The 25,603-nt window shown below is 43.6% G+C and overlaps 1 protein-coding gene and 1 pseudogene across 1 annotated transcript; one reads left to right on the forward strand and one right to left on the reverse strand.

The window, feature by feature from the left end:
- Positions 1 to 771: 771 nt before the first annotated feature.
- Positions 772 to 6,622, forward strand: LOC122919750 (annotated as a pseudogene).
- Positions 6,485 to 22,880, reverse strand: LOC122919751 (NTPase KAP family P-loop domain-containing protein 1-like). The gene is made up of 6 exons (XM_044268935.1): positions 22,833 to 22,880; positions 22,583 to 22,635; positions 14,860 to 14,915; positions 12,682 to 12,813; positions 7,425 to 9,139; positions 6,485 to 6,935 (listed from the first exon to the last, which is right to left on the reverse strand). The coding sequence occupies exons 1-6, from the start codon at positions 22,878 to 22,880 to the stop codon at positions 6,702 to 6,704; spliced, it is 2,238 nt and encodes a 745-aa protein (XP_044124870.1). The 3' UTR covers positions 6,485 to 6,701.
- Between the last annotated feature and the right edge of the window lie 2,723 nt (positions 22,881 to 25,603).

Below are 25,603 nucleotides of genomic sequence, written 5' to 3' on the forward strand. Positions count from 1 at the left end.
AACTTTTTTTTCTTGAAACAAAATTTGATTTTATATTTTTTATATATACATAAAGGGTGTTGTGAGGACTGCTTTTGTAGGTTTTGTGCACGTGTTGTATGAGCTGCAGGCACATGTATTACTATTCGTTGGTTCCCATTGCTGGCGGCTGTCAGTATATTCAGTTAGTCTCTTCAGCTATAGACTTAGCACTGGCTGAGCTCCCCTGAAGCCTCAACACATTCAGTTGGGTTGGGTCTTCAACCCTTGAATGTTTTTAGGGAATGTCACTAAGGCCTCATGCAGTCAACCTTGTCCGAACCACAGAATAGGGGAAAACTATTATATTGTTGGGGTTTCTACTACTGGGACCACCACCGATCATGAGACCGGGTCCCTATAACCCTCAGGGCTAACCCACAATGAATGGAACAGTTGGCCGAGCATCTCTACAGGAGTTCTGGAGTCAGCAGAGTACAGACTTTTTCCAGAACCACAGAGATAAATGGGGCAGCAGTGTGCATACTAAACCTGGCCCATCATTCATTTTGGAGAGCCAGAGGGGTATTGGGTCCCCTTCCTCATGATCGGTGAGGGTTCCAGCAGTAGGACCCACAATGATCTGATAGTTAGGACCTATCCTGTGGATGGATAACTTCTCACAACTGGAAAAAGCCATTTAAGATGTCTGTCATCTATGGCATCCGTAAGGTATCTGTTCTCATCAAGTTTTTTATGTATGTTTAAAACATCCTTGTTCTTTTAGTTCTCAGCTGGTTGGATGATCTAGAGATGTCTGCTCGAGGATTTCAAACAGTCATAAAGGGGGAAGCTTATGAGACTGATGATGAAGAAGAGATGTATGTGACTTCTGTCCCCGCTAGGTCGTTCTCTGGTACGTAAGGTGTAAAAATCCAAGGAGAAGCTTCAGAGACTGACGAAGACGATAATGAAGGTGTTGAGAAAAATAAGGCTCCTTCCAAGAGTTTAGAGAAGGACCTTCCTCCTCTAGAAGTCATCAGAAATGATGGAGAAGGTTCTCCAGTTGGTTTTGAAGCAGCCTGGACGCTACAGCACATTACTGCAGCAGAAACTCTTGGAAAGCAATGCTCGTCTTTACCATGACGTCAACAACACCATCCGGCAAGTCTACCTTAAAGGGGTTATCCCTAGATATCATATAGTACATGGTAGTCTCCTAACTAACCTAGAACCAGCCCTGTACCCAGGGGCGTAGCTAAAGGCTCATGGGCCCTGGTGCAAGAGTTTAGCTTGGGCCCCCCATACCTCATCGCTTTGTGGCCAGGGGCATGGAAGAACATTGCCTTCCTGCTGCCTGAGGCAAAAATTTTAAACTGCACCCCCACCATGCCAATTTCTTGATCTAACACCTTCCCTCCAGCCAGAGGTGTAACTTGTCCGGCATGCCCCTTCTAGAAAACAGGTGTCTTCTCATGTGGTACAAGGGTCTTTGGGGCCCCTCAGGCTCATGGGCCCGGTAGCGACTGCTACCTCTGCACCCCCTATAGCTATGCCCCTGCCTGTACCTTAAAAGGATCCAGAGATCTCCCTCCCATTAATTGCTCTGCTAGATTTATTTCAGGCTGGCAGCTCAGGGGATGTGTCCTTTCTGCTGCAGCTGGTGAAAGGTGAAGGATGGAACTGAGCATGCATGTCACCCTCAGTGAGCAGGACAGAGAATTTACAAAAAGAGCAAACAGCAGGTGGCGCTACACAGATTTCAGTGAATAACTCAGTGGCTATACAAAGGGCCAGATTTATCATGACTCTGACAGCTCACTCCACTTTCACATATGGCTAAAGTCAGTTTTAGCCAAGTCAGATTTATGATCGGACCTTTAAGACTGTAATAAATGTGGTTTGACGGTAGCAGTTTATCCGTCAGTAAGCAGCTTTACAAAAGTCGCACATCTTTACGAAAAAGTCGCACGTTTTATGAAAAAGTTGCATGTTCTATCAAAATGTTTAATTACATACAAAAAAGTATTCAGATCCAGGTGCTGATTTGAAAAATGTAGAATATTTTTCATGGGTCAACCCCTTTAAAGGTAGGTTATCAATATTAAACACCCTGGCAATCCCTTTAAAGGGGATCTGTATATTCACAGTTCATTTTGATGGCCTTGAATGCAGCTCTCGGGGTTAAAGGGCTTGCCTAGCATTAGAAAAACATGGATGCATTCTTTCAAAAACAGCGCTCCATGGGTTGTGTGTGATATTCTATGTATCTGGGCTGTAATACCATACACAATCCATAGACAGGTGTTGCTGTTGTTGGAAGAAAGCAGCCATTCTTATCCCGGACAACCCCTTTAATTGCATACATCCGTGGTCAAAGCTATAGCACCTATGGGTGGGTATATGAAGGAAACATGATAGCTGTGGTCCTGAAAGCTTTCCCCTTGTTTAAGAAGAAAATTTTACATTTGAGGCGTCTTTCTCAAACTGTTCTTTAAACTATTTGTTTCCCAAATGAAAATCTCCTTAAAGCGAATGTCCAGTCTTTATTGACTTTTAATGGTTCTGCAATATGCAAAAAATGGCAAAAGATAGGACATGTGCTGTCTTTTGCACAGTGGAGGCACGGACAGCAAGCCCGCGGAAACACTCGGAAGCCTTCTGCGGGCTTTCGGGTTCCTGCCTCTGCACTGCAAAAGGTAGGACATATCCTATATTTTGCCGTATTTTGCGGATCCTGCAAAAGGATAGGACATTTCTACAGAAGCTAAAAAATAAATAGTGGCGTGCACTCGGCCAGGATCCGTGTTCTGTGGATCCATGATATGCGGACCACGAAACACTAATGGCCGCGTGCGGGAGGCCTAAGGCCACTTTCACATGGTCAGTATTTGGTAATTTTTTCTGCAAAACCAGAAGTGGAACCTATAGAGAAAAAGAATAATGGAAAGATTACTGAATCATGGATGTGTGCTCTCTGTGTTCTCCATGGGTTGCACAAAACCTCACGGCGCAATTGTGATCCATTTGGGTCGTGGCCAGCTACTGCCTGATATTTAACTAAAGGTGCCGCCCGGCCATGGAGATTTCAGTTACATACCAGGCTGCTGCAGCCCAATTGGCCACGCAGTTCCTGACTGCAGCTGGCCGTGACCTGAACGGATCACAAATTTCTCATGTGGTCGTACCCTAATACACGCGCAAGTATTCCACGCGGGTGCAATGTGTGATGCGAAAGCATTGCGCCCGCACGGAATCCGGACCCATTCATTTCAATGGGTCTGTGCACATGAACGTTGGGTTTAACTCTTCACTTGTTCGTTGCGTGAAAATCGCAGCATGTTCTATATTCTGTGATTTTTCATGCAACGCTGGAGCCATAGAAGTGAATGGGGCTGCGAGAAAATCGCATCTGCACTTCCTTGCGTTTTTCACGGATGGTTGCTTAGAGATGTTGTTTGTAAACCTTCAGTTTTTTTTATCACGTGCCATAAAAAACTGAACGCGATCGCAGACAAAGCTGAATGAACTTGCTTGCGAAATCGCACATTTTTCACTGAACGCATCCGCAACGTTTTCGGACCTAATCTGCTCACGCTCGTCTGCAAGGGGCCTAAGGGTTCGGCCACATGTTCAGGTTTTTTTATGCAGTTTTTGAAGCCAAAACCAGGAGTGGATTGAAAAAAGTGGAGAAGCCTTGTCTGTCCCTAATGCTTTCTCTCCTGTTATGATCCAATCCTGATTGTCTTGTCAGTAAAACTTTAACGCTGATTTGGTTATAGTTTTTCTTGTCATCTTTTCATCTCCTCAGTAGTGATGAGACTTTGCAGGACATTTGCACATGCTATCTGAGCAGGTAATTGTCTAGGAGGAACCGTCTCTTCTTGATAACCCGCCTGCTTGCCAGAGGGGGTGAGAGCTGCATGTACATACTGCAATCACCTCCACTATATCGGGACGAGCGACCACTGCTGCCATTGCTTGTCCCCATAAAGATTAAATGTTTCTGGACAGCAGTTCGCAGGTGAGGGTGTGGCCCCCATGATGGAGAGGCTGCATACCTTTTCTGTGCAGTTCTTCCTTTTAGGCTTTGCATTTAGTGCTTACCTGCTGTTTATATGATGTATGTCGTATTTTAAAATATTAATTCCTAAATGACAGCCTCCTTAAAGGGATTGTCTAGTCAGGGCCGGGAGGGAGGGCTTGGGGGGGGGGGGGGGGCAGAGTTGCTTAATAAAATAAAAAAGTAATACCTCCCCTGCGTCACTCCCATTCTTATCCTTCCCATTTTTCCTCATCCTCTCGATACAAGAAGTGGGATCCGAGCAGTCAAATTTCCTGGGGCAAGAGGGATCAGGAAGTGTCAGCATCACGTAAAAAGTCCCCTTTTTTGCGACTTTTTAAACATTCATGCAACAATATTTTGCCCCAGTTTTTTTAACAATGGGTTCCGGGAACTGGGATATTTGTCCCGGCAAATTTACATTTACGCCTGAAAGCAGGCAAAAAAGAGGAGTGAAAGCTACTCCAGTAGGGCCTTGTCATAAATTAGACACTTCCTCCAGCAGCACAGGGAACCTGTACCTATCGGACATTTATGGCACATCCTATCGATCTGTCATGTACCCAAGCTAACCTTGCCTTGGATTGTGTCACTATTCTGTGGCACACGATGACTACTGAACTCAAGGGGCAAAGTGCCAGTACAGTTTATAATATACAGGCTCACGCACACGAACGTGTGCTGGCCGGGCCCGTGCTGCGGTCCGCAATGCACAGGCACCGACCGTAGGGCCGCCATATGCGGACGCAGGACCCATTCACTTGAATGGGGTCCGCGATTCTCATCCGATGGACCGCACCACAAAAAAGTAGTGCATGCACGGAGAGAAACCCCACGGAAGCTGAAACCCCTTCTGGATTGCTGAACCATTCAAGTGAATGGGTCCGCATCCGTGACACGGTGTGCACACGGCCGGTGCCCAGACAACGGCCGTGCGCATGAGCCCTAATACGAAGTGGTGAGTGCTATTCAACGATGTCATGATGGCTGACCAACACTCCACATAACTGCGCAAGTGCGCGCTGCCATGGCTAGAAACGCGATGCAACAGCACTCTGCAAACCAAATAAAGTACAATAATGCCATAATTATAGAAAATATTCTGTTGCTAATGCTACGCTTATTTAGTAAATTTGAGATTCTTGGCAAATACATTTTCATTTTTACAAAATAAGCGTAGCATTAGCAACGAATATTTTCTATAATTATGGCATTATTGTACTTTATTTGGTTTGCAGAATGCTGTTGCCTTGTGCTTTTTCTTCAGCACTCCACATAGTCATCATTTCCTATTAGTTCATATCTGTGTTTGCTCAGTGCTCAGCACTGGGGTCCTCGGTTGGAATCTGGCCAGTGTCAGCATATGCATATCATTTTGATGTTCTCCATGTGTTTTCATGGTGTTACCTGCACAAACTTGGGTTTCTTCACACACGACTCATTGGCCTATTAAGACATCTTAGATTTAGGGTGACATGGGATCCTCTGGTGGGCCCCGAGGCCTATTCACAAAGTCGTTTGAAAGCCTCCAGGCTTTTCTTACGACCCTATTAGACTGCACGACTTCAGGACAACTATCAGGAATACGAATGCTCGTTCCCGATAATTGCCTGAATAATCGAGCAGCTGAAGGGGCAAACGCTCGTTCATCAGCTGATGGGAATCTTTGATCAGGATGAAAAATAGCTGATTATCGGCAGCACATCTCTATGTAATCAGGGATGTGCTGCCGATCATCTGATTGGCATCCAACAAATCTGAGGGCCCCCATGGTTTAAGTTCAACCTTATTTTCCCATTTACTTATGGCAAAAATGTCTCATTCCCCTTTTGAATAGATGAAAATGAAACATTTCATGAAGTTTTGGAATAATTTTTATTTTTCCCCCTACCAACCAACAATCAACGTATTCACCTCTATATTGTTAATCAATGCTAACACCACTCAGATTAAGTAAGATGGGTCGGATCTCATTTGCTGCTTGTATCCTAGGTGTTTGCATGAGATCAGAGACCTTTCTAAGATTATTGGAATTTCAATACCTTTTCTGCCTAAAGTGGGTCTCTTTGGGATAGTTGAAGAGGATCTTTTTACAGGAATCTTTATTCAATTATTCCCTTTAATAGAACAATTTATAAAGGAAGGTGATGTGATGCCTGGAAAAATGTAACAAACTATGGAGTATGTGATGTGCTTCACTATTTACCCCCTGCCATTAGATGACTATATATATATAATAATGATATTTAAAGGGCATCTGTCAGATGATTTGTACCTATGACACTGGCTAACCTATTACATGTGCGCTTAGCAGCTGAAGACATCTGTGTTGGTCCCATGTCCATATGTGCCTACATTGCTGAGAAAAATGATGTTTTATTATATGCAAATGAGCCTCTAGGAGCAACAGGGACGTTGCCTTTACTCTTAGAGGCTCCACTCTCTCTGCAACTGCCGCGCCCTCTGCACTTTGATTGACAGGACCAGGCTGTGAAAACATCATTGCACCTGGCCCTGGAGTGGAGAGGGTGTAATATGACTTTATCCATTTCTATTAACCAGAACTTAGATAATGAGAGTAAGGATTCAACGAACATGTAAAATGTTAAAAGTTCTCATCTGATAAATACAGAGAGATCCTACTCCCTTTTAAGACATTCTCTGTAGATCCTGCAGCAAGTTATGGCGCCTCTTGCTTTCCAATAACTGGGGCAGTTGCAGGGGCGGTAGGAGCTGACGGAAGAGCCCCAAAGAAGTACACACTGAACAATGTCCAGTCTCCGAGACCCATTTCCATCACATTTTTTATCTCGTTAATATCACTGTAGACAAGTGCTTTGCCATTCAAGTTGTGGTCCTTAATCTTCTGCTTGTACATTTGGACGTTCTCTTCTCGAAAACCAAGTTTGTTCATCTGAAAAATAGAAAATAAAGGTTTTATCATAGAGAAGCATTGCACTGGATGAGTGATGCTCATCAAAGATAGAAATATGTGGATAATCCATTATTTCAGGACTTGGAGTAGAAGAGTAAACACAAGCTCCAGTATACAGTAACGGACCTGTATGAGGCATTACTCTGGCCAACCTTCGCCCTACGCTCAAGGGTGGATTAAGTGCATCATAGACTCGGGGCTTTCTACCCAACTTGAGTCCCCCTCCCTCCATTTTTCTCTGTCAACTCCCCTTCCGTGTGCTGCTTAATATTTTTTTTTTTATGAAGAGGCGGCGGCGTTCCGCTATATGCAGGACTCTGTCTGGTAAAAAATAAAAAAGCCACCCTAAACAGAAACCAAACAGACCTTATTATAGTCAATGGGGTCTGTTCTACTCCATTCAGTTCAGTTAGTTGGGAACCCAGCCTAATATAATAGTAAATAACAGACAAAAGATTTCACACTTACCTCTTCGCACACCTCATCCACACTCATGTTCAGCAGAGACTTTACGGTAAGTCGGTTGCTCTTTTTGGATTCCCACATGCTATTACTGCCTCTTAGCAGTTCCATTTGTCTTTTAATGGAGGTGTCTAAATTAACAGTAAATGGCAGAAAGAAGTTGGCATCTTCTACAGTAAAGTTATCACGTAATAAATGGTGGAAGATCTGTGGATCACCATCCAACTCCAGTAGTTGTTTCAGACTTGTCTTTATGGCGTTAAGTTCCTCCAAAGTCTTCTCAAAAACATCCCAAAGGAACGTTCTGGAGTATGAAGAGTCAGTTTGTTGTCCTTCCAGGGAAATATTCTGTTGCTCATCCTCAATGCACTGCAATATCCAGCTGAGCCGACATGGCCAGTGGGTTGCCAGGAGCACCCATTCTGTAACTTTGCGTGGTTGTATTTGGCTTCTTGGTACTTCCCGGATCATCAGTCTGATGGTTATGGTGATAGTATTTACCATCCTTTTGATATGAACAGCGTTATCAGTAATATACTCACGCATATGCTCCTGAAAAAAATACCCAAGGGCTTCATCTATTAGATTTTTTGCGCTTGGTCCTTTATCTAGGAAGGAGCTGTCTGGCTCCAGCTCATATGAACCTTTTACTGCTGTTGGCATATCAACGGTATTAACACCTGTGTTCGTTTTTTTTTGTTCTTGTTCTTTATCTCTAATTACTTCATCTGTCCCTTCAATAATACTTCTTAGCAAGGATAATTTCGTGTCACAGTCCATTTTCGGGATACAAAAAGGTAATGTTATTATGCGATTCAAGAACTCATAGCCATTGTTGGCCATACCTTTCAAGAGGTCAGAGCTTTCGACACATTCTACAATGATACTTGGATCCACAGACAAAATGCAAATAAATGGGGCATTTGCATCAGAGAGGAGGATATTCATGGCATTTAGAACCCCAACCACTTTGTCCGGCATGCATTTGTCTAAGTTGGTGATCTCAAGGACGACTCTAATTTTTTGCCTTTGGAAGACTTCCATGAGTTGGAGGTAACTGGTGATGGTTTTAACCTCCTTCTTCACATCACTCATGAAACCCAACTGGGAGCTCATATCTGTTCTATTCATTTTTTGTTGCACTGTACCCTTCTGAGTGACAATGACATTTTTGACCACCTTAAAACCTAGTTTTAGTGCTATTACCAAAGATATGCCAACCACAGATGACCCAACACCTTGAGCAGCAGCTAACATATTTCCTGAGAGATCACCCAATGGAAAGCCAAAAATCAGGATTGAAGCACCCACTGCAACTGCAATAAAGATCGCCAACAGAATAGCAACCCAAAGTGGGAGACATAGGAATTTCTTACTAACCCATTCCTGTTTGAGTGGAGCATCTATGATTTTGGTTTTTTCACTTACTGCTCTATAAATGCTCATAGGTGCCAGCCCAAAACAGTTTTCAATACCATCACAAAGTGTGGTAACTAGCCCAGCCCAAAGCTGGTCACTACCAGCGAACTCCCATGCACTAAAGCGGATGAAGCAATAATGTATATTCGTTCGCTGCTTGTGTGTTTCTGTGATTACTGGATGGTAAAATGTCATAAGAAAGATGAGTTTGATGAGGTCTTTTCCTGTGCATTTTCTTATCCTCAGTCCAGTTCTCTCTTCTTCTAGTCGATCCTTCTTCCATCCTTCAATACAAAGGTACGCTGCAACCAAAGTGTAAAATGAAATTCTACATCTTTAGGAATTATTTATTAATATTTTGTGACCGATTATTTCCTAGAATTTTTAAAATGTGACATCACTACCATTGCCGTCTATTCAGTTCATTTAAATGGCTCCAAATATACCTCCTTGTAGGGTAGGTACCCCAAAACATTACCATACCTTTCTTGTGAAAATTCGGTCCTCTAATCCTGAGAAATGCTTATTTTTATTTTAATGCCAATAAGGTTATTGGTGCACCATTTCTCAGTCAGTAATGTCACTCTTATTAGATTGACAGTCCCTAAGATTTCAGAGCCTCTAGCAATGATGCAGACACTGAAGAGAATGGTCCCACCGAAAAGCTTGTTTGCATGAAAATAAAAAGATGCATTTCTAAGGATTACAGGACTTAATTTTCCTAAAGCGTACATGAGTTTTAAAAAAAAAAAGTTGGCATAATAGCTGTGCTTAATTGTACAATCAAACCTGTGAAGGAATATGTCTTTTTTGGGCTTCCTTAATGTCTTTTTCAGTCTAATTATTACCTTCTTCAGCTGCACAGCTAGTTGCATTTCTCTCACAAGCAGGAGGTATCTCCCTTATGTGGAATCTGCCAGCACTATACAGCTGGAGCGTCCTTTCCTTTACTGCCCACTTTGATTCTTTTCTGCTCTGGAGCTCACAAAACAGATAAAGAGGGGAAGATCACACAGAAAGGCAGGACACTCCTGTGACCCTTAGAAGCAGTGTAGAAGCAGGTCTTTTATCAGGATCTCAGCTAGCTCTGACACGCTCCCATTTCCTCTCAGCCATCTTCTGAGTCTGTGTTACTAGGGGTGGTTCTTCTCTTACAAAAGGCAGTGGACCGCAACTAATCGTGGAAGTGAGACCCTTAGTGGCTTTTATTTTTTTTAGTTAGATGCAGGCAGATTTTTAAATGAAGTAATTTAGAAATTTTCTATTAAACAAAATAAAATTGTATGAAAGTACAGTGACTCTTTAAGAAATGTATGGTTATGTTTAGGGGCACCTCACATGGGGCATGCTTACTGATTTTGCAGGTGACAGACTCACTTTAACAGATTTAGAACTTATACAGAATTGCACAAAAAAAGAATCTCTGACCGTTTTGGGGGTATTTCCCGGAAAGGTGGCAATTGAAATGCCCTGCCATTTGGGATTCAAAGGTTGAGTTGTATTAAAATGGGCATAATAGAGGAGAGTCCCACACTCGGTAACCTCTTTAATGAACAAGAATGGAGAGTCACTCAAAAAGAGCGGTCCTTATTCTGTTGGACATAAGCGAGTCTGTCACCAAAATATGACGTTTTTCACTACTTACATGCTCTCTAGCACACCTATCCATGATTCAAATGGTACCTTTGTAATATTCTTCTGATTTTCAACAGCAGGAAAAAATGCAGTTTAATCCATATGCAAATGAGGGCTCTCAAGTGCCCAGGGGCAGCATTCGGTGTGTAGGTGCCCAGGCTGCTCTGCCTTCTTTTTACATTACTCCTCCCCAGCCTCTTCCTCGGCTGGTCGTGTGGATGATGCAAGGGACTTGCAGGGCGGCCCGGGCATGTGCACTGTGATACCCATTGTGGGCACGGAGTCTCTACATGTAGTGGTCCGGCCTCCAGTCCTCCTGTTTGCTTCTGGTACGCCCCCTAGTCACTGGTTTCATGCCGTTTGCTGGCGCATGAGCACTAATGTAACGATGCCGTGCCCACAATGGCCATTACTGTGCGCATGCCGGGGCCGGCGGTGCACTGTGCAGGCGCGGGATATCGGCCGTTCCTATAGATGACTCAAGGGACTTGCAGGGCGGGCCAAGGTAGAGGCTGGGGAGGAGTAATATAAAAAAAAAATGTAGAACAGCCTGGGCATCTACACACCGCACCCTGCCCCTGGGCACTTGCAAGCCCTCATTTGCATATGGATTAAACTGCGTTTTTCCTGCTGGTGAAAGTCAGAAGAAAATTACAAAGGTGCTATTAATTTGAATCATGGATAGGTGTGCTAGAGAGCCATGTAAGTGGTGTATAGCGTAATATTTTGGTGACAGACTCCCTTTAAAGGGATTGTGCCATCTCACAGATTGGAGGCATATCCTAGCGATATGCTACCAATGTCAGATAGGTACAGGTCTCAACTCTGGGACCCGCACCTATCTCTAGAATGAAATCCCCAAAACGAACAAGAGCACAAAGCGCATGCGCGGCATGCTCTCCAGTCACTCGCCTATTTTCAGAAGTCCAACAGATATTAATGGAGAGTGCAACGCGCAGTTTACTGCCAGATCAGACAACTCCTATAAAAAAGGGTTGCCTTCATTTTAGGTTTTCACAAGAACGTAAGTAACATTATGCATGGCCTGCTCTGTTGTTCAGTTTGATAATTATGTGATGTTTTACTTGCATGTGACCTACACTGCGCTCAGTTAGGGAACACGGATATGACAAGGAACCACATAACTTGTGTAAACTGAAGCAGGCACGGCAGGGGTCTGACATTAACATAAACTGTTGAAACAATACATTAGATATTGTATAGTCAGCTGATAAACTGCAACTCAAAGTGCGAGAATTTTTTTAATCAATACAAAAATAGTTACGCAAAGTATAAACTTTTTTTTTTTTTTTTTGCTTTATGGAATTTTCTGTTTTGGTGGAATTTTGCTTTAAATTGTAGAATCCCTTTGAATGATGCTATGGAATTAGTACAGGTGAACGCTATTGCGTGAACGCTATTGCCAACAATGTAAAGGTAGTTGCAATCAGCAAAGGGCACCTAGATAATTACAACTGGTTTTATCTCCTTCCTCAAGTATTTCCTTTAAAAGGGGTTTTCCGGGACTGTAATATTGACAACCTAGCCATAGGATAGGTCATTATTATCAGATCGGTGAGGGTCCAACTACTACCCCCCCTTAGATCATCTGTCTGCTGGACTGTCTGCTGAAACACCACCGCTGGGTAGTCACCATGAATGGTACTACAGCGCGGCACACAGTTTTGCGGAACGGATGCGGACCCATTCATTTCTAAAAAGCTAGAACATGCCCTATTCTTGTCTGCAATTGCAGCCAAGAATACGCATTTTGTCTCATATGGCTGGCTGTTCCAGTCCGCAAAAATGAGGAACGTACACGGCCGGTATCCGCGTTTTGCTAATCCATAATTTGCAGACTGCAAAAACGGATGTGGTTGTCTGAATGAGCCCTAATACAAGTTAAACTTCCTCCTCCGGTGGGGTGCAGCTTTATGGAGGTCTACTAGTCTACAATTTGGCTTATTGTTAGAATATGGCCCAGCTTGGTTGTGCATTCAAATAGATTGTAAAACACATGACAACCTGTAGGTATATTCAGGGGAACAGGTGTATGCAGAACAGTCATATACATAATAAAGCTAAAAAATGAAGAGTGTCAGGTATAAGGTGGTATGAAGTGTATGGTTCTGTGTGCCATTTCTATAACAGATTTTTCCTAGGTAGTCCGCCAACAACATACAGTTGACAAAGAAAGCCATATACTCACACTCAACCTTGTTGATAAGGAAATCTTCGCGCCTACCCCATGGTGCGTAAAACCCGACTGTCAGAGGAGATACAGCGTAATGCAAAGCCTTCGCCAGAGAGTAGCAGTAGATGTCATCTTTTGTCTCAAAACCTTAAGTTAGAGAGTAAGAAAGAGAGTATGACTAAAGGGTGCATGCACACAGCATAGCCGCGTAAACTGAACCAGCAAACATGGGTTGACTAGGAACTTAAAGGGGTTATCCAACACCTATAATTACCCCCCGTAATGCCCAGACACCTCATATAGATTATACTTACTCTGCTCCCTGACACCTGCGTTGCTCCTGCTCCCCACATGCACGGATTAAAACATCCAGGAAGGGGGGGGGGGGGGTTGCAGCCAATAGCAGGCCGCAACTGGGACGAGCCTCCCTAGCATCGCGGGCGACACTAGAGAGGCTCATCCCCGTCGCAGCCGTGCGGGGAGCAGGAGTGACAATGGGTGCCGGGGAGTGGGATAAATATAATCTATATGAGGGGCCTAGACATTATGGGGGTCATTATAGGGGTCATTTAAAGTCGCACTGGCAGGTTCAAATTGACAGAAGGCAGGACCAACACAAGTAGGCACGGACAACAGCAGTAGGCAGGGCCAGCAATACCATAGTCTAGCACAAAATACTGCTACCCTTGCCACAATATTCAACTGTATCGCTGTCCTGAGGACAATGATACAGTTGAGTGCAGGAGGACACCTGTGGTCCAAGCCAGGTGCATAAGTGCTGATTGCTTCCAGCATTAATGAATGCTAAGAGCATAGGATCATTATGTACCCCACCAACGGTCGAGAGGAGGGCTTGGGCGCCCCCCCTGGGCATCGGCCCACCGTGAAATCTCCCTGTCGGGGGTATTACCAGTCCGGCCCTGACAGCAAACACAAGACAACTTCACAATAGAGAGTGTGCTTGGGACTGAAAAATTGGCACTTGGTGAGTGTACAGGTTCAAGGGTCCTGTTGACTCTAATATCCTACAGTAAAGCGATATATTCAAGAGACGACTCCGTCTCTAAAGAAAACCGTCCTAGAGATCAGCTGATCGCAGCAGGTCTGACCCTGGAAAACATCAGTGATCTGCTGTTATAATGGGGGTAATAGAGAGATGGCACTGCCCAAAATTTTCCTCCAGGGCACTGACCATGGAATATATGGACCACTAGAAAAGCGAAGACAAGGATGGTCCATATATTCTTTTTTTACAGCATGTTCAGCCCCGGAGGAAGCTTCCTTTTTTTTCTTTTTAGATACCTTTAAGATAGCAGTCTGCCAAATGCTAGTTAGAGGGATTATCCAACGTGTAAAGCAGGGGCACCTCATATAGATGATGGCACCCACTTAGCTCCTGCTTCCCACACAGCTGCCTCCCTAACCAAACATGTTCTAGTAGGAAGAGGAGAGGAAGCACTGCAAGGCTCCTCTGGCAGCTCCCTGTCGCCCTGAGAATAAAATGCACACCACTCAAGTGTCCCTATTATGGAGGGACAGTCCCTCATTTTGACCGAAGTCCCTCTGTCCCTCTTTGCTCCTTAAATATTCCTCTTTTTTTACATGGAAAATAGATTTGCAATAATAAACTCACCATTTAGTTAAAAAAACTGGTTCCTAGCTGATTATTAGACTCCGGCATGTGTATTATTCCATAATTTGGTGCAAGTTGGCTCTTAAAAAATCTATATTCAGATAACTTTTGTGCTAATATTGTGTAAAAGTGTGCAGGAAAAAAAATGTAGCTTGCACACAGTGAACCATAAGTGTCTCTTCTTGACCGTCTAAAAATTTAGGAGCAAAGTGATCAAGCAGTTGAAATCCAACAATGCCGATCCTTATCTCCCCATAACATCTACCATCAGGGGAGAGTCGGGAGGCCACATACACACTAGATCGTCGGCAGGTTCGGCTGACATACATCAAAGCAGTATGGCAAGCTTTAGAAAAAAAAATGGGATAATCTATGGATTAATAAGGAAAACTCGGTGTGTGAATATTTTCCAAATGAGATAACATTACTCTAATGGAGAGACAATATTAACACCGACCATGACTATGTAGAAATTAGTTAAGTGGGAGAAGTATGTATGCATGGGGGGAGAGGAAAACAGAATAAAGGCAGTATATAACACAAAAAAAGGATCTCCTTACCAGGACACACCATGTCATCGCTTTGTAATGTGCAGCTTCTCCAGAGGACCTTATACCTGTGGAAAACAGAGAAAATTCTATTAACAAGAACTCTCGGTCAGATCAAGACCAACCGCACATATACCCCCTTTGTGCTCCTCCCTTGTAGAATTATGCCTTGTGCAAACAGAATATAGCATAATTTATGCGTTCATTATTATTTCAGATGGACATATGTATACATAGGGAGATGTATGTATTATACAGATTAACATTAAAACATATAAATGTCACAGTGTAGGGGGAGGGGAGTAACACCAGAATGACAACAGAAGGAAAATGCCCAGGAACTAGTCCTTAGTCCTCAAGGCTAGGGAAAAGGAAATGGTGACCACCTAAGGAAACCCTAAACTAGCCCTGACTCCTGTGGGTATGAAGGTGGGAATATTCATACACCGGAAACCTAGGCCCTAGTAACCCTGAAAATCCCTAGGATTAGTGACAGGGTCTGAGACTACTGGTTCCTTCCCAGATAAATGAACCAGCATCTTCCTGAGGGCTAGTAAACAACGAGCAAATGGTAGCAACAAAATACCAAGAGAAGTACACTTCACTGCAAGTACAACACTGCAACAAGTAAAAACAGATAGACTGTCAGTTAACCTAATGTGCAGTCACTCTCTTAGATCTTGTAACCTCTGTCACTGGAGGGACCGTGACAGTACCCCCCCCCCCTTCTACGGGTGACATCTGGACACCCAGGACCGATCTTATCCGGATGGACCCTGTGATAGGCTTTCACAAGGCGACTAGCATTAACGTCGGCCGCTGGAACCCACATTCTCTCCTCTGGACCGTAACCCTTCCAGTGAACGAGGTACTAAAGGGATATACAGAGAATTTGTGAATCCACTATCCTGGCAAACTCAAATTTAAGATTATCGTCCAACATGGCAGGAGCGGGAGGCAAGGAGGACGGTTCAGCAGGTTCGACATATCTCTTCAGCAATAATTTGTGGAAAATATTAGGAATTTTTGACGCCTGCGGAAGTTCAAGACGAAAGGTTACCAGGTTTATAATGGCAGAGATCTTATATGGACCAAAAAAACTTGGACCCAACTTCCAAGAAGGTACCTTCAACTTAATTTTTCTTGTGGACAGCTACACAGAATCACCCACTCTCAGGTCCGGACCACTCATACGTCTCTTGTCAGCCATCAGTTTATACTTGTTTCCCATATTTTTTTTATTATTTTGAATTTTCCGCCAAATAGATGACAAAAAAAGAGGAACATCTTTCCTCTTCAGGTATACCAGAAGTCTAAATACCAGAAAATGTGCCAAACTACGGATGGAACCCATATGCCCCAAAAAACTGTGACACAATGACATTCTTAACCCCATAGCGATAGGTGACAACGAAATTAAATCTGGTAAAAAACAAAGACCATCTGGCCTGCCTCGGGTTCAGATGTTTAGCCGACTCCAGGTAAGCCAGATTTTTGTGATCGGTAATTACCATAATAGGATGAATCGCTCCTTCCAACCAATGACGCCATTCCTCAAAAGCCAACTTAATGGCTAGCAACTCTCTATTACCTACATCATAATTTTTTTCAGCAGTTGAGAGCTTCTTAGAGAAGAAAGCACATGGGCGCCATTTACTAGGTGAAGGGCCCTGTGACAAGACTGCTCCTACCCCTACCTCGGATGCGTCAACTTCCACAATGAGTGGCTATGACACATCCGGTTGCACCAGTATAGGAGCAGAAGCAAAACATTCCTTCACCGCTGAAAAGGCTTATGCCTTATTAGACCAGGCTGAGACATCCGAACCTTTCCTAGTCATGTCCGTTAAAGGTTTAACCACAGTTGAGTAGTTCAAAATTAATTTACGGTAGTAGTTGGTGAACCCTAAAAACCGCATAGGCGCTTTCAGATTTTTGTTTTGATCACAGACCAACACAGCACGGACCTTCTCTGGATCCATACGAAAACCTGAAGATGAGAGTAAATAACCCAGGAACTGCACTTCCTGAACTGCAAATGCATACTTTTCGAACTTAGCATACATTTTTTATTTTCTCTTAGGATCTGTAACACTTGTCTCACGTGATCCTGATGCATCTCCATGTCAGGAGATTAAATTAGAATATTATCCAGATACACCACCACAAACCTGCCTACCAGATGATGAAAGATGTCATTGATGAAATGTTGAAAAACCGCAGGGGCATTGGTTAACCCAAAAGGCATGACCATATTCTCAAAATGACCTTCAGGGGTTTTAAAGGCCGTCTTCCATTCGTCCCCCTCCTTGATCCTTACCAGATTACATGCCCCCTATCAAATCCAACTTAGAGAACACCTTTGCACCGACAATCTGATTGAACAAATCTAGAATCAAAGGAAGGGGATAAGGATCACGGACAGTAATGCGAAAAAGCTTACGGAAGTCCAAACATGGCCTAAGAGTTCCGTCCTTTTTCTTAACAAAGAAGAACCCTGCGGATTTGGATGGTCTTATATAATCTTTAGCCAAACTCTCGGTGATATATTCTCGCATGGCTGCTCTTTCGGGTTCAGAAAGATTATATAATAACATTTGTAAAGCCAGGTGCACTTTGCGGTCTTACTAAACCCTCATACTGATGTTAAAATTGAGAGATTAGCCAACATATCCTACTGTGGAGGACATGTCTGAGCCCGAGCACCGTGCCAAGGTTTCTCAAATAGCTCGGGACCTAACACTCACTTACCTGTACCGTATGGGCAATATCAGGAGTCACTGGGCAAATTACTAAGTACTGTCTCCTGGTATTGCCCATATGGCACAGTTAAGTGAGTGTTAGGTCCCGAGCTATTTGAGAAACCTTGGTGCAGTGCTCGGGCTCAGACATGTCCTCCATAGTAGGATATGTTGGCTAATCTCTCAATTTTAACATCAGTATGAGGGTTTAGTAAGACCGCAGAGTGCATCTGGCTTTGCAAATGTTATTATATTGTTATATTGGTTATCAAAAACATAATAGATGTCTTGTGTAGGATGCCTATTGTGGTACATCCCCCATGTATGCATTTTTGCTGGGGGTCGCTATTAGCAACGGGCTACAAGTGCAGGATTTTTTCCCCTGTATACACATGCACAACTGCATATGGGTTTGAGCACTTCCTGCTTGTTTAACACAATGCCATTTCTTCTGTTGGTCAGAAAGATTATATGACCAAGACTTGGGCAACCAAGCTCCAGGAACAAGGTTGACGGGGCAATCATACTCCTAATGTGGAGGTAACTCCTGGTTTCCACTTTCAGAGAATACATCAGAAAAATCTGAAATAAACGAAGGTACAACTTTAGTTGTTACAACAGGAAACAATGTGCTAAGACAGTTGTCTATGCAATAATCACTCCAATCAAGAATCTGTCTCGCTTGCCAATCGATAGTAGGATTATGTTTGCTTAATCATGGTAACCATAGCACCAAGGGAGCAGGCAGACCCTCCAGTACAAAACATAAAATGGATTCTTGATGAAAATAACCCACATTTAAATGGATGTCCTGCACCATTTGTGACAAACATTTCTGTGTGAGTGGAGTGGAATCAATTGCAAACACCAAAATATTTTTGTCTAATGCACTTGTTGTCAACCCATGCATACGGACAAACTGACCATCAACTAGGTTAACCCCTGTGCCACTGTCAATAAACACTTCAATTCCCACAGTTTTTAAATCTAGCGCCACCTCGGCAAACAGGAGAAATCGGGTACTACCGGCAAATGACAAAAGTAAATTCTCAGATTCTCGACCCACACCACCAAGTGAGATGAGGATTATATATTGTTTTTTCTTTTAAACCTTGACACTGAACATAAGGACATACGTTAACAAAATGTCCCCTTTTTCCACAGAAAAAGCTGAGTCTCTTCTTAAGCCTAAAATTCTTATCACCGGGTCCAGAAGTAGCTCCTCCCAGCTGCATTGGTTCATCACCAGACATGAACTCAAGAGTCTCTTTACCCAAAGTGTCGGAGGAGGCCGCCACATTATATGATAGTATGTCCTGAAAGTGAGGAACCTTAGATCCCTCAGGTGTCTATCAATACGTACAGCAAGGGCCGCTTTCAATGACTCAGGATATTCGTAAAACGCCAACGACATGGATAACCCTTGACAGAATTGACTACGGAGAGCTGGATCATTCCACTCCGTATCTGTAGCCCATCTCCTAAATTAAGAGCAATAGGTCTCCGCAGAACGCTCTCCCTGCCGTAAGCCACGCAACTTATTCTCGGCCATGGCGATCCAATCTGGGTCATCGTAGATAAGACCTAGAACCCTGAAAAATGTATCTACCGACCGGAGGCACTGTGATCTGGTCGGCAATGAAAAGGCGCAAAATTGAGCGTCACCTTTAAGTAACAAAATGATTATACCCACTCTTCAGCTTGGATTGCGGAGGGTACGGGTTCCTTCCTCATCCCCATCGGGTCCCCAAGCTGCAGTGACGGGGGTCCGATTGCTGAGAAGGCAGCCTGATGCCTTCCATAGGCATCGGGACCTGCCTTCTATGGGATCCTGTGAGATCCAGCCCCTTAGGCCTCATCCACATTTAGGTATCAGTGACACGTCTGTGCTGCTACGCAGTTAAAATCTATATGGTTTAATTCGTTGAACCATTAATATATTCTATATTTGGTCATATGCTCCCATCTAGTGGTCGTTTTTGGTAATGCACTTTTTTTTCTGTTATATCTGTGACCCATCTCTTTTCATTGCTCCACCCCTTCTTCTGTGTACCTCACTTCCTGTATCTTCATTCTGCTCCAGGCATTTGCACAAGGTACACATGTATTCTCATGTATGCTTACAAAAGCATCATCTTTTGACCGCACAATACCAGAATCCATCTGTTCTGCTGTACTCTGTTATCTGGCTTACAGAATAAAGCAATTTACACGGATAAACTCGGTGTTGGTGAGTTCAAGCTATCTGATAACGATTGTCCGCAGTTATTATATCTGCTTATACAGGCCAGGAATAGAGGTCTCACTAGGGATAAATCGCTATTACAACAATCGGAGTCAGAATAGTCAAAAGATGCATAGAATTCCTACAGCCTGCTGTGTATATGTGTGTGCCTAATCTGCTATCAAGCTCAGTGCCATCCGCCATCTTGTGAAAGCACATGGTCGCACAAGCTTACTGCACTTCAAGTGAATGTTCAAAACTGTTTCTCTACATTGCACTGTGTTACCTCACCTTTCTAATCTGCTGTTCGTCTTCTTAAAGAGACAGTACAATTTTTTCGTAAAACCGTAAAAAATGTCTAGACAAGGCTCTCAACACTCTTTTATGGCTGAACCAACGCAGATACATCATGCCTCTGAACCGGCAGATGTACAGGGAGCAGATTCTGCAGATATTACCGAACAGAGTGTAAGACCCCAACGTACAATAAAACCAACACAGAAACTCAGAGAAAACTATCAAGCCACTAGAGTTGAGTTCTGCAGTAATCTGTCAGACCTCTGGGACAGAACCTCACATTGCATGTCAGTTTTGTCACACTCTAATGATCAACCAGCTGAAATAAGAGACTCTATAAATCACTTATTTGCTGTGTATGTACGGTACCAGCAGCTGTCTGCAAAATTCTCTGCCTTCTTGCAGGACTCTAATATAGAGGATTCTTCAGCAGAACTGACCAGGACTGATGCACTGAACCAACAAAGGGATATCGCAGTGCAAAATGCTAAGCTTAAGTCAGAACTCCGCATTACTCAACTGCAGGAGACCAGATCTCACAGATCTCGTTCCAGAAGATCAACATTAAGCAAGAAGTTAATAGAGGCCCGCGCTGATGCCGAATCAAAAAAGGCGCAAAGCTCCGTTACCAGAAAGCAAGCAGAGATGGAAGCTCAAAGGGCAGCTCAACATGCCAAGATGGAAGCTCAAAGCAAAGCTCTCCAAGCAGAGGCAGATTTACAAATAAAGATTCTGCAAATGGAAGGGGAGGAAGCAGCTTCCCTAGCAAGAATGAAAGTCCTTCAACAAGGAATGGGACAAAGTACTAATTAAGACTGCCTTATCCCAGCTGAACTGGAAGATCCAGCTGAACACACCAGTGAATACGTTCTAAAACATAACATCTGCAAAGATACAGAGTCATCTCCTGTACCTCCTACTAACAACACTGTTCTGACTCCCAACGTAGAGACCTCTCAGCTCTATATGCCTGAGCCTCTTCAAGTCTAAAACGCAAGTACATCTATGCAGCAAACCGGATCAACTCATGTCAACAACAAGGTGACTTCGGGTAATAAGCCGCAGCTCAAACCAAAGCCAGCACAAGCCTTAGAGATTACAACACAGTTAAATGCTCATGCAACATCATTTTACCCCGGTAAACCTTACCCTACATCACCAGAGAACTTTCACGCCCCAAGGGGTTCCACAAGTTACTTTGACACCAAGGAGTGAGAGACCAGACATGAATGACTTTGCCAGATACATGGTACGCCGTGAGCACATTAACACCAGCCTCTCAGGGTTTTACGACTGTCCAGAAAGCTACAGGGCCTGGAGATCAACCTGCAAGGCTACTATTGCCAATCTCAACCTTACTGCTAAGGAAAAACTTAATTTGCTCATAAAGTGGCTGGGACCATAATCTGCAGGTCGTGTTAAAAGACTCAGAACAGTACATGTTAATCGCCCAGATGCAGATTTTGTTGCTGTATGGTCAAGACTTGAGCAAGCCTATGGTAGCTCTGAAGCCATAGAAAGCGCTCTATTCAAGAGACTGCAAAACTTCCCAAAAATAGGGAACAAAGACTATCGCAAGCTCCAAGATCTAAGTGACCTCCTCATGGAGCTAGAGTTGGCAAAGACTGACCCACGTCTACCTGGACTAAGCTTCCTGGACACCGCTCATGGTGTCAACCCAGTGGTGTCTAAACTGCCATACGGCCTACAAGAGAAATGGGCAGAACAGGGCTGTTAAAAGGACAGACGTCTCACCCTCCACAATCTCACCTACTGAGCAGGGCGTTGTGTATGACAGAGATAAAGACCCTAATCATCAGTGTCCTATTAACAAGAAGCCTCACCCTCTTAAGAAATGTTGTGGGCTTAGGGCAAAGACTTTACAAGAGCGCAGGGAGATTCTCCAGAAACTTGGCATATGCTACACAGTGCTGTGCTTCTTATAGCCATTTTGCTAAAGACTGTAAAGTTGTCATCAAGTGCACAGAATGCGGTAGTGATAGACATGTTACAGCTATGCATCCTACTCCAGTTCCAGACAACCCACAGCAGCTTCCTACCTCCACTCCCGTCTCAAATCATGGTGGGGAGCAACAAGGTCATGCTCCAACCAAAGATAATGTCTCTTCTTCATGTACAGAAGTCTGTGGAGAAGGCAAGGACCACAAATGCTGTGCCAAGATATGCCTAGTCAAGATATACCCAAGGGATCATCCTGAAAAAGCTGCTAGGATATATGCCATAATAGATGAACAGAGCAACAGATCCCTGGTTAAGCCTAAATTCTTTGAGCTCTTTGGCATAGAGGGTCACGCAACACTATATACTCTCAGAACCTGTTCTGGTCATGTAGAGACCTTCGGCAGAAGGGTGATAGATTCATGCTCTCTTATATCAACGAGGAAGAGGGCATACCCCTACCAATGTTATTCGAGTGCGACCAGATACCAGACGAAAGGGAAGAGATTCTTACTCCAGAATCTGCGTAGCAACATCCTCATTTAAGGCACCTTGTTGAGGAGATTCCTGCAATGGACAAGAGTGCTGAAATCTTAGTCCTGTTAGGAAGGGATGTTCTCAGAGTACATAAAGTACGCAATCAGTGCGATGGGCCTGACAACGCCCCTTATGCACAAAGACTTGACCTAGGCTGGGTAATAGTGGGTGATGTATGCTTGGACAGGATGTGTACGCCATCTGAGATCCACTCCTTCAAGACTTACGTGCTGGGAAACGGACGTGCATCCCACTTCAAACAGTGCCCTCACCATTATGAAGTAAAGGAGAAGCTTCTTGACATCATCCAAGTACCTGATGTTAGTCCTGTCCTTTGTGATGACAACCTAGGTTCTACAGTGTTTTGTACTACAAGTGAGGACAACAAAATAGCCTTGTCAGTGGAAGACAGAGAATTCATCAAAATAATGAATAAGGAATTCTTTCAGGATGAGTCTAACAGTTGGGTTGCACCATTACCTCTTTGTGCTACAAGGACCAAACTCCCAACCAATCGTGAACAGGCTTTATCCAGATTCAATTCACTTCAATGAACACTAAGGAACAGGCCTGCAATTAAGGACCATTTAATCGCCTTTAAGGAAAGGATCTTAGACAATGATCACGCTGAACCAGCGCCACCACTTCAAAGACACGATGAGTGCTGGTATCTGCCTTTCTTTGGAGTGTATCATCCACGTAAGCCAAAACAAATCAGGATAGTATTTTACTCCAGTGCCAAGCATCAAGGTGTATCCCTAAACAATGTTCTTCTCACTGGCCCGAATCTAACCAACAACCTTGTAGGCGTGCTTATGAGATTTAGAAGAGAACCAGTTGCCATAACTGCTGATATTGAACAGATGTTTCATTGCTTAATTGTACGTGAAGACTATAGGAACTTCCTAAGGTTTCTGTGGTACCGTTACAACAACATGGACAATGAGATTATTGAATACCACATGAAAGTACATGTTTTCGGAAATAGTCCTTCACCCGCTGTTGCAACATACGGTTTACGAAGGACTGCCATTAATGGAGAAAAGGAGTATGGCGCGGATGCTCGACACTTCGTTGAGAGAGACTTTTATGTTGACGATGGACTTAAGTCTTTACCTACAGATGAAGAAGCCATAGACCTGCTCTAAAGGACACAAGGTATGATTTCTGAGGCTAACCTAAGACTACACAAAATGGCCTCAAATAGTGTTGCTGTTATGAAAGCCTTTCAACCTGGCGATCATGCCACAGGGTTTAAGGACTTAAATCTGGGAATGAACATGCCACCTATACAGAGAAGTCTGGGCCTACGGTGGGACCTATTAAAGGACACTTTCAGTTTTCAAGTCAGCTCTACAGACAAGCCATTTACCAAGCATGGTGTTCTGTCAGTGGTAAACAGCCTATACGATCCAATGGGATTTGTGGCTCCAATCAGCATACAAGGTAAAGCCTTACTTCGACAGCTCTCAGAGTTTATTAAAGATTGCTCCACTGCCATCTGACAAGCTTTCAAAGTGGGAGTCTTGAAAGCAATCTCTACACGCCTTAGATGGAATCCATATACCACGCTGCTACACCTCAGCTTCCCTTGCTACAAGCCGGAGAAAAGAGCACATCTTTTCAGACGCATCTACTAAGGCCATTGCAGCTGTTGCCTACCTCAAGGTGAGAGACTCTTCTAATCAAACCCACATAGGGTTTCTGTTTGGGAAAGCCAAATTAGCACCTAAGAATGAGCACACAATTCCTAGGCTTGAACTTTGTGGGACTGTGATAGCTGTAGAAATCGCAGCTTATGCTACTAGGCCAGTGTCTGCAAATTCTTCCTGGTTAACAGGTCCTGAATTCCTGCTGGATCACACAGAAGAGACCACGGCTGACGTCTTCGGTCTTCTAGAACCTGACAAGGATCCTGAGAACCCAACTATCCTTACCCCAGCTACCCTGCTTACCCAGAAGCTTGGGCCCATTCCTATTCCACCTGGAAACTTTAAAGACAGAAATCTGTGCTTTGATCAATGGAAGCGAGTACAGAACCTTGCCAACCGCTTCTGGAACTGTTGGAAGATGGAGTATCTTTCCACTCTGCAAGGACGCAGGAAATGGCAACGACAGTACCCTAACATAAAAGTTGGAGATCTCGTTCTGCTCAAGGACCAGCATGCCGAAAGAATCGAGTGGCCTATGGGACTTATTGTTAAAAGCGTTCCTAGTGATGACGGTAAGGTACACAAGGTGGAGGTGAAAGTTGCAAGACAAGGGACTTTCATCAGGCCTATCACGGAACTTATTCTGCTCTTGCCCTTTGGAGAATGAACTTATTGCCTAGGCTGCTGAATCCTGCCTGAAACTTCAAGCAAGAAGTGTTTGAACTTTACTTGTTACATTTGAAGCCTTACATTTAGTTGTTGCATTATATGCCTGTTCTCTTTATGTTTTTCAGGTCCTCGGACATTAAACAAATTGCACTATTGTTTATTTGCAATTATATAAATACCGTTATGGTTTAAATAGGGACATTTTCAATGCCAGACGGGAAGTTTGCTGCTACGCAGTTAAAATCTATATAGTTTAAATGTGGAGAGTTGTCGTTTCTGGTAATGCACTTGTTTGTCTGTTATATCTGTGACTCATCTCTTTTCATTGCTCCACCCCTTCTTCTGTGTACCTTACTTCCTGTATCTTCATTCTGCTCCAGGCATTTGCACAAGGTACACATGTATTCTCATGTATGCTTACAAAAGCATCATCTTTTGACTGCACAATACCAGAATCCATCTGTTCTGCTGTACTCGGTTATCTGGCTTACAGAATAAAGCAACTTACATGGATAAACTCTGTGTTGGTGAGTTCAAGCTATCTGATAACGATTGTCCACAGTGATTATCTGCTTATACAGGCCAGGCATAGAGGTTTCACTAGGGATAAATTGCTATTACAACAATCGGAGTCAGAATAACGTCTGTGAAAAAAAAACGTACACGTTTCATCCGTG

This window comes from Bufo gargarizans, chromosome 9, assembly GCF_014858855.1.
Source record: "Bufo gargarizans isolate SCDJY-AF-19 chromosome 9, ASM1485885v1, whole genome shotgun sequence".
NCBI classification, from domain to species: domain Eukaryota; kingdom Metazoa; phylum Chordata; class Amphibia; order Anura; family Bufonidae; genus Bufo; species Bufo gargarizans.

Bases quoted from the DNA above. Each gene is read 5' to 3' on its own strand.
- LOC122919751 (XM_044268935.1), bottom strand. From the start codon at position 22,880: ATGGTGAGGGCACTGTTTGAAGTGGGATGCACGTCCGTTTCCCAGCAC. The intron at 22,636-22,832 runs GTAAGTCTTGAA...TGTCCATTGCAG, and splicing joins GCACGTCCGTTTCCCAGCAC to GAATCTCCTCAACAAGGTGC. The intron at 14,916-22,582 runs GTAAGAATCTCT...TGTTTTCCACAG, and splicing joins GTTGCTACGCAGATTCTGGA to GTATAAGGTCCTCTGGAGAA.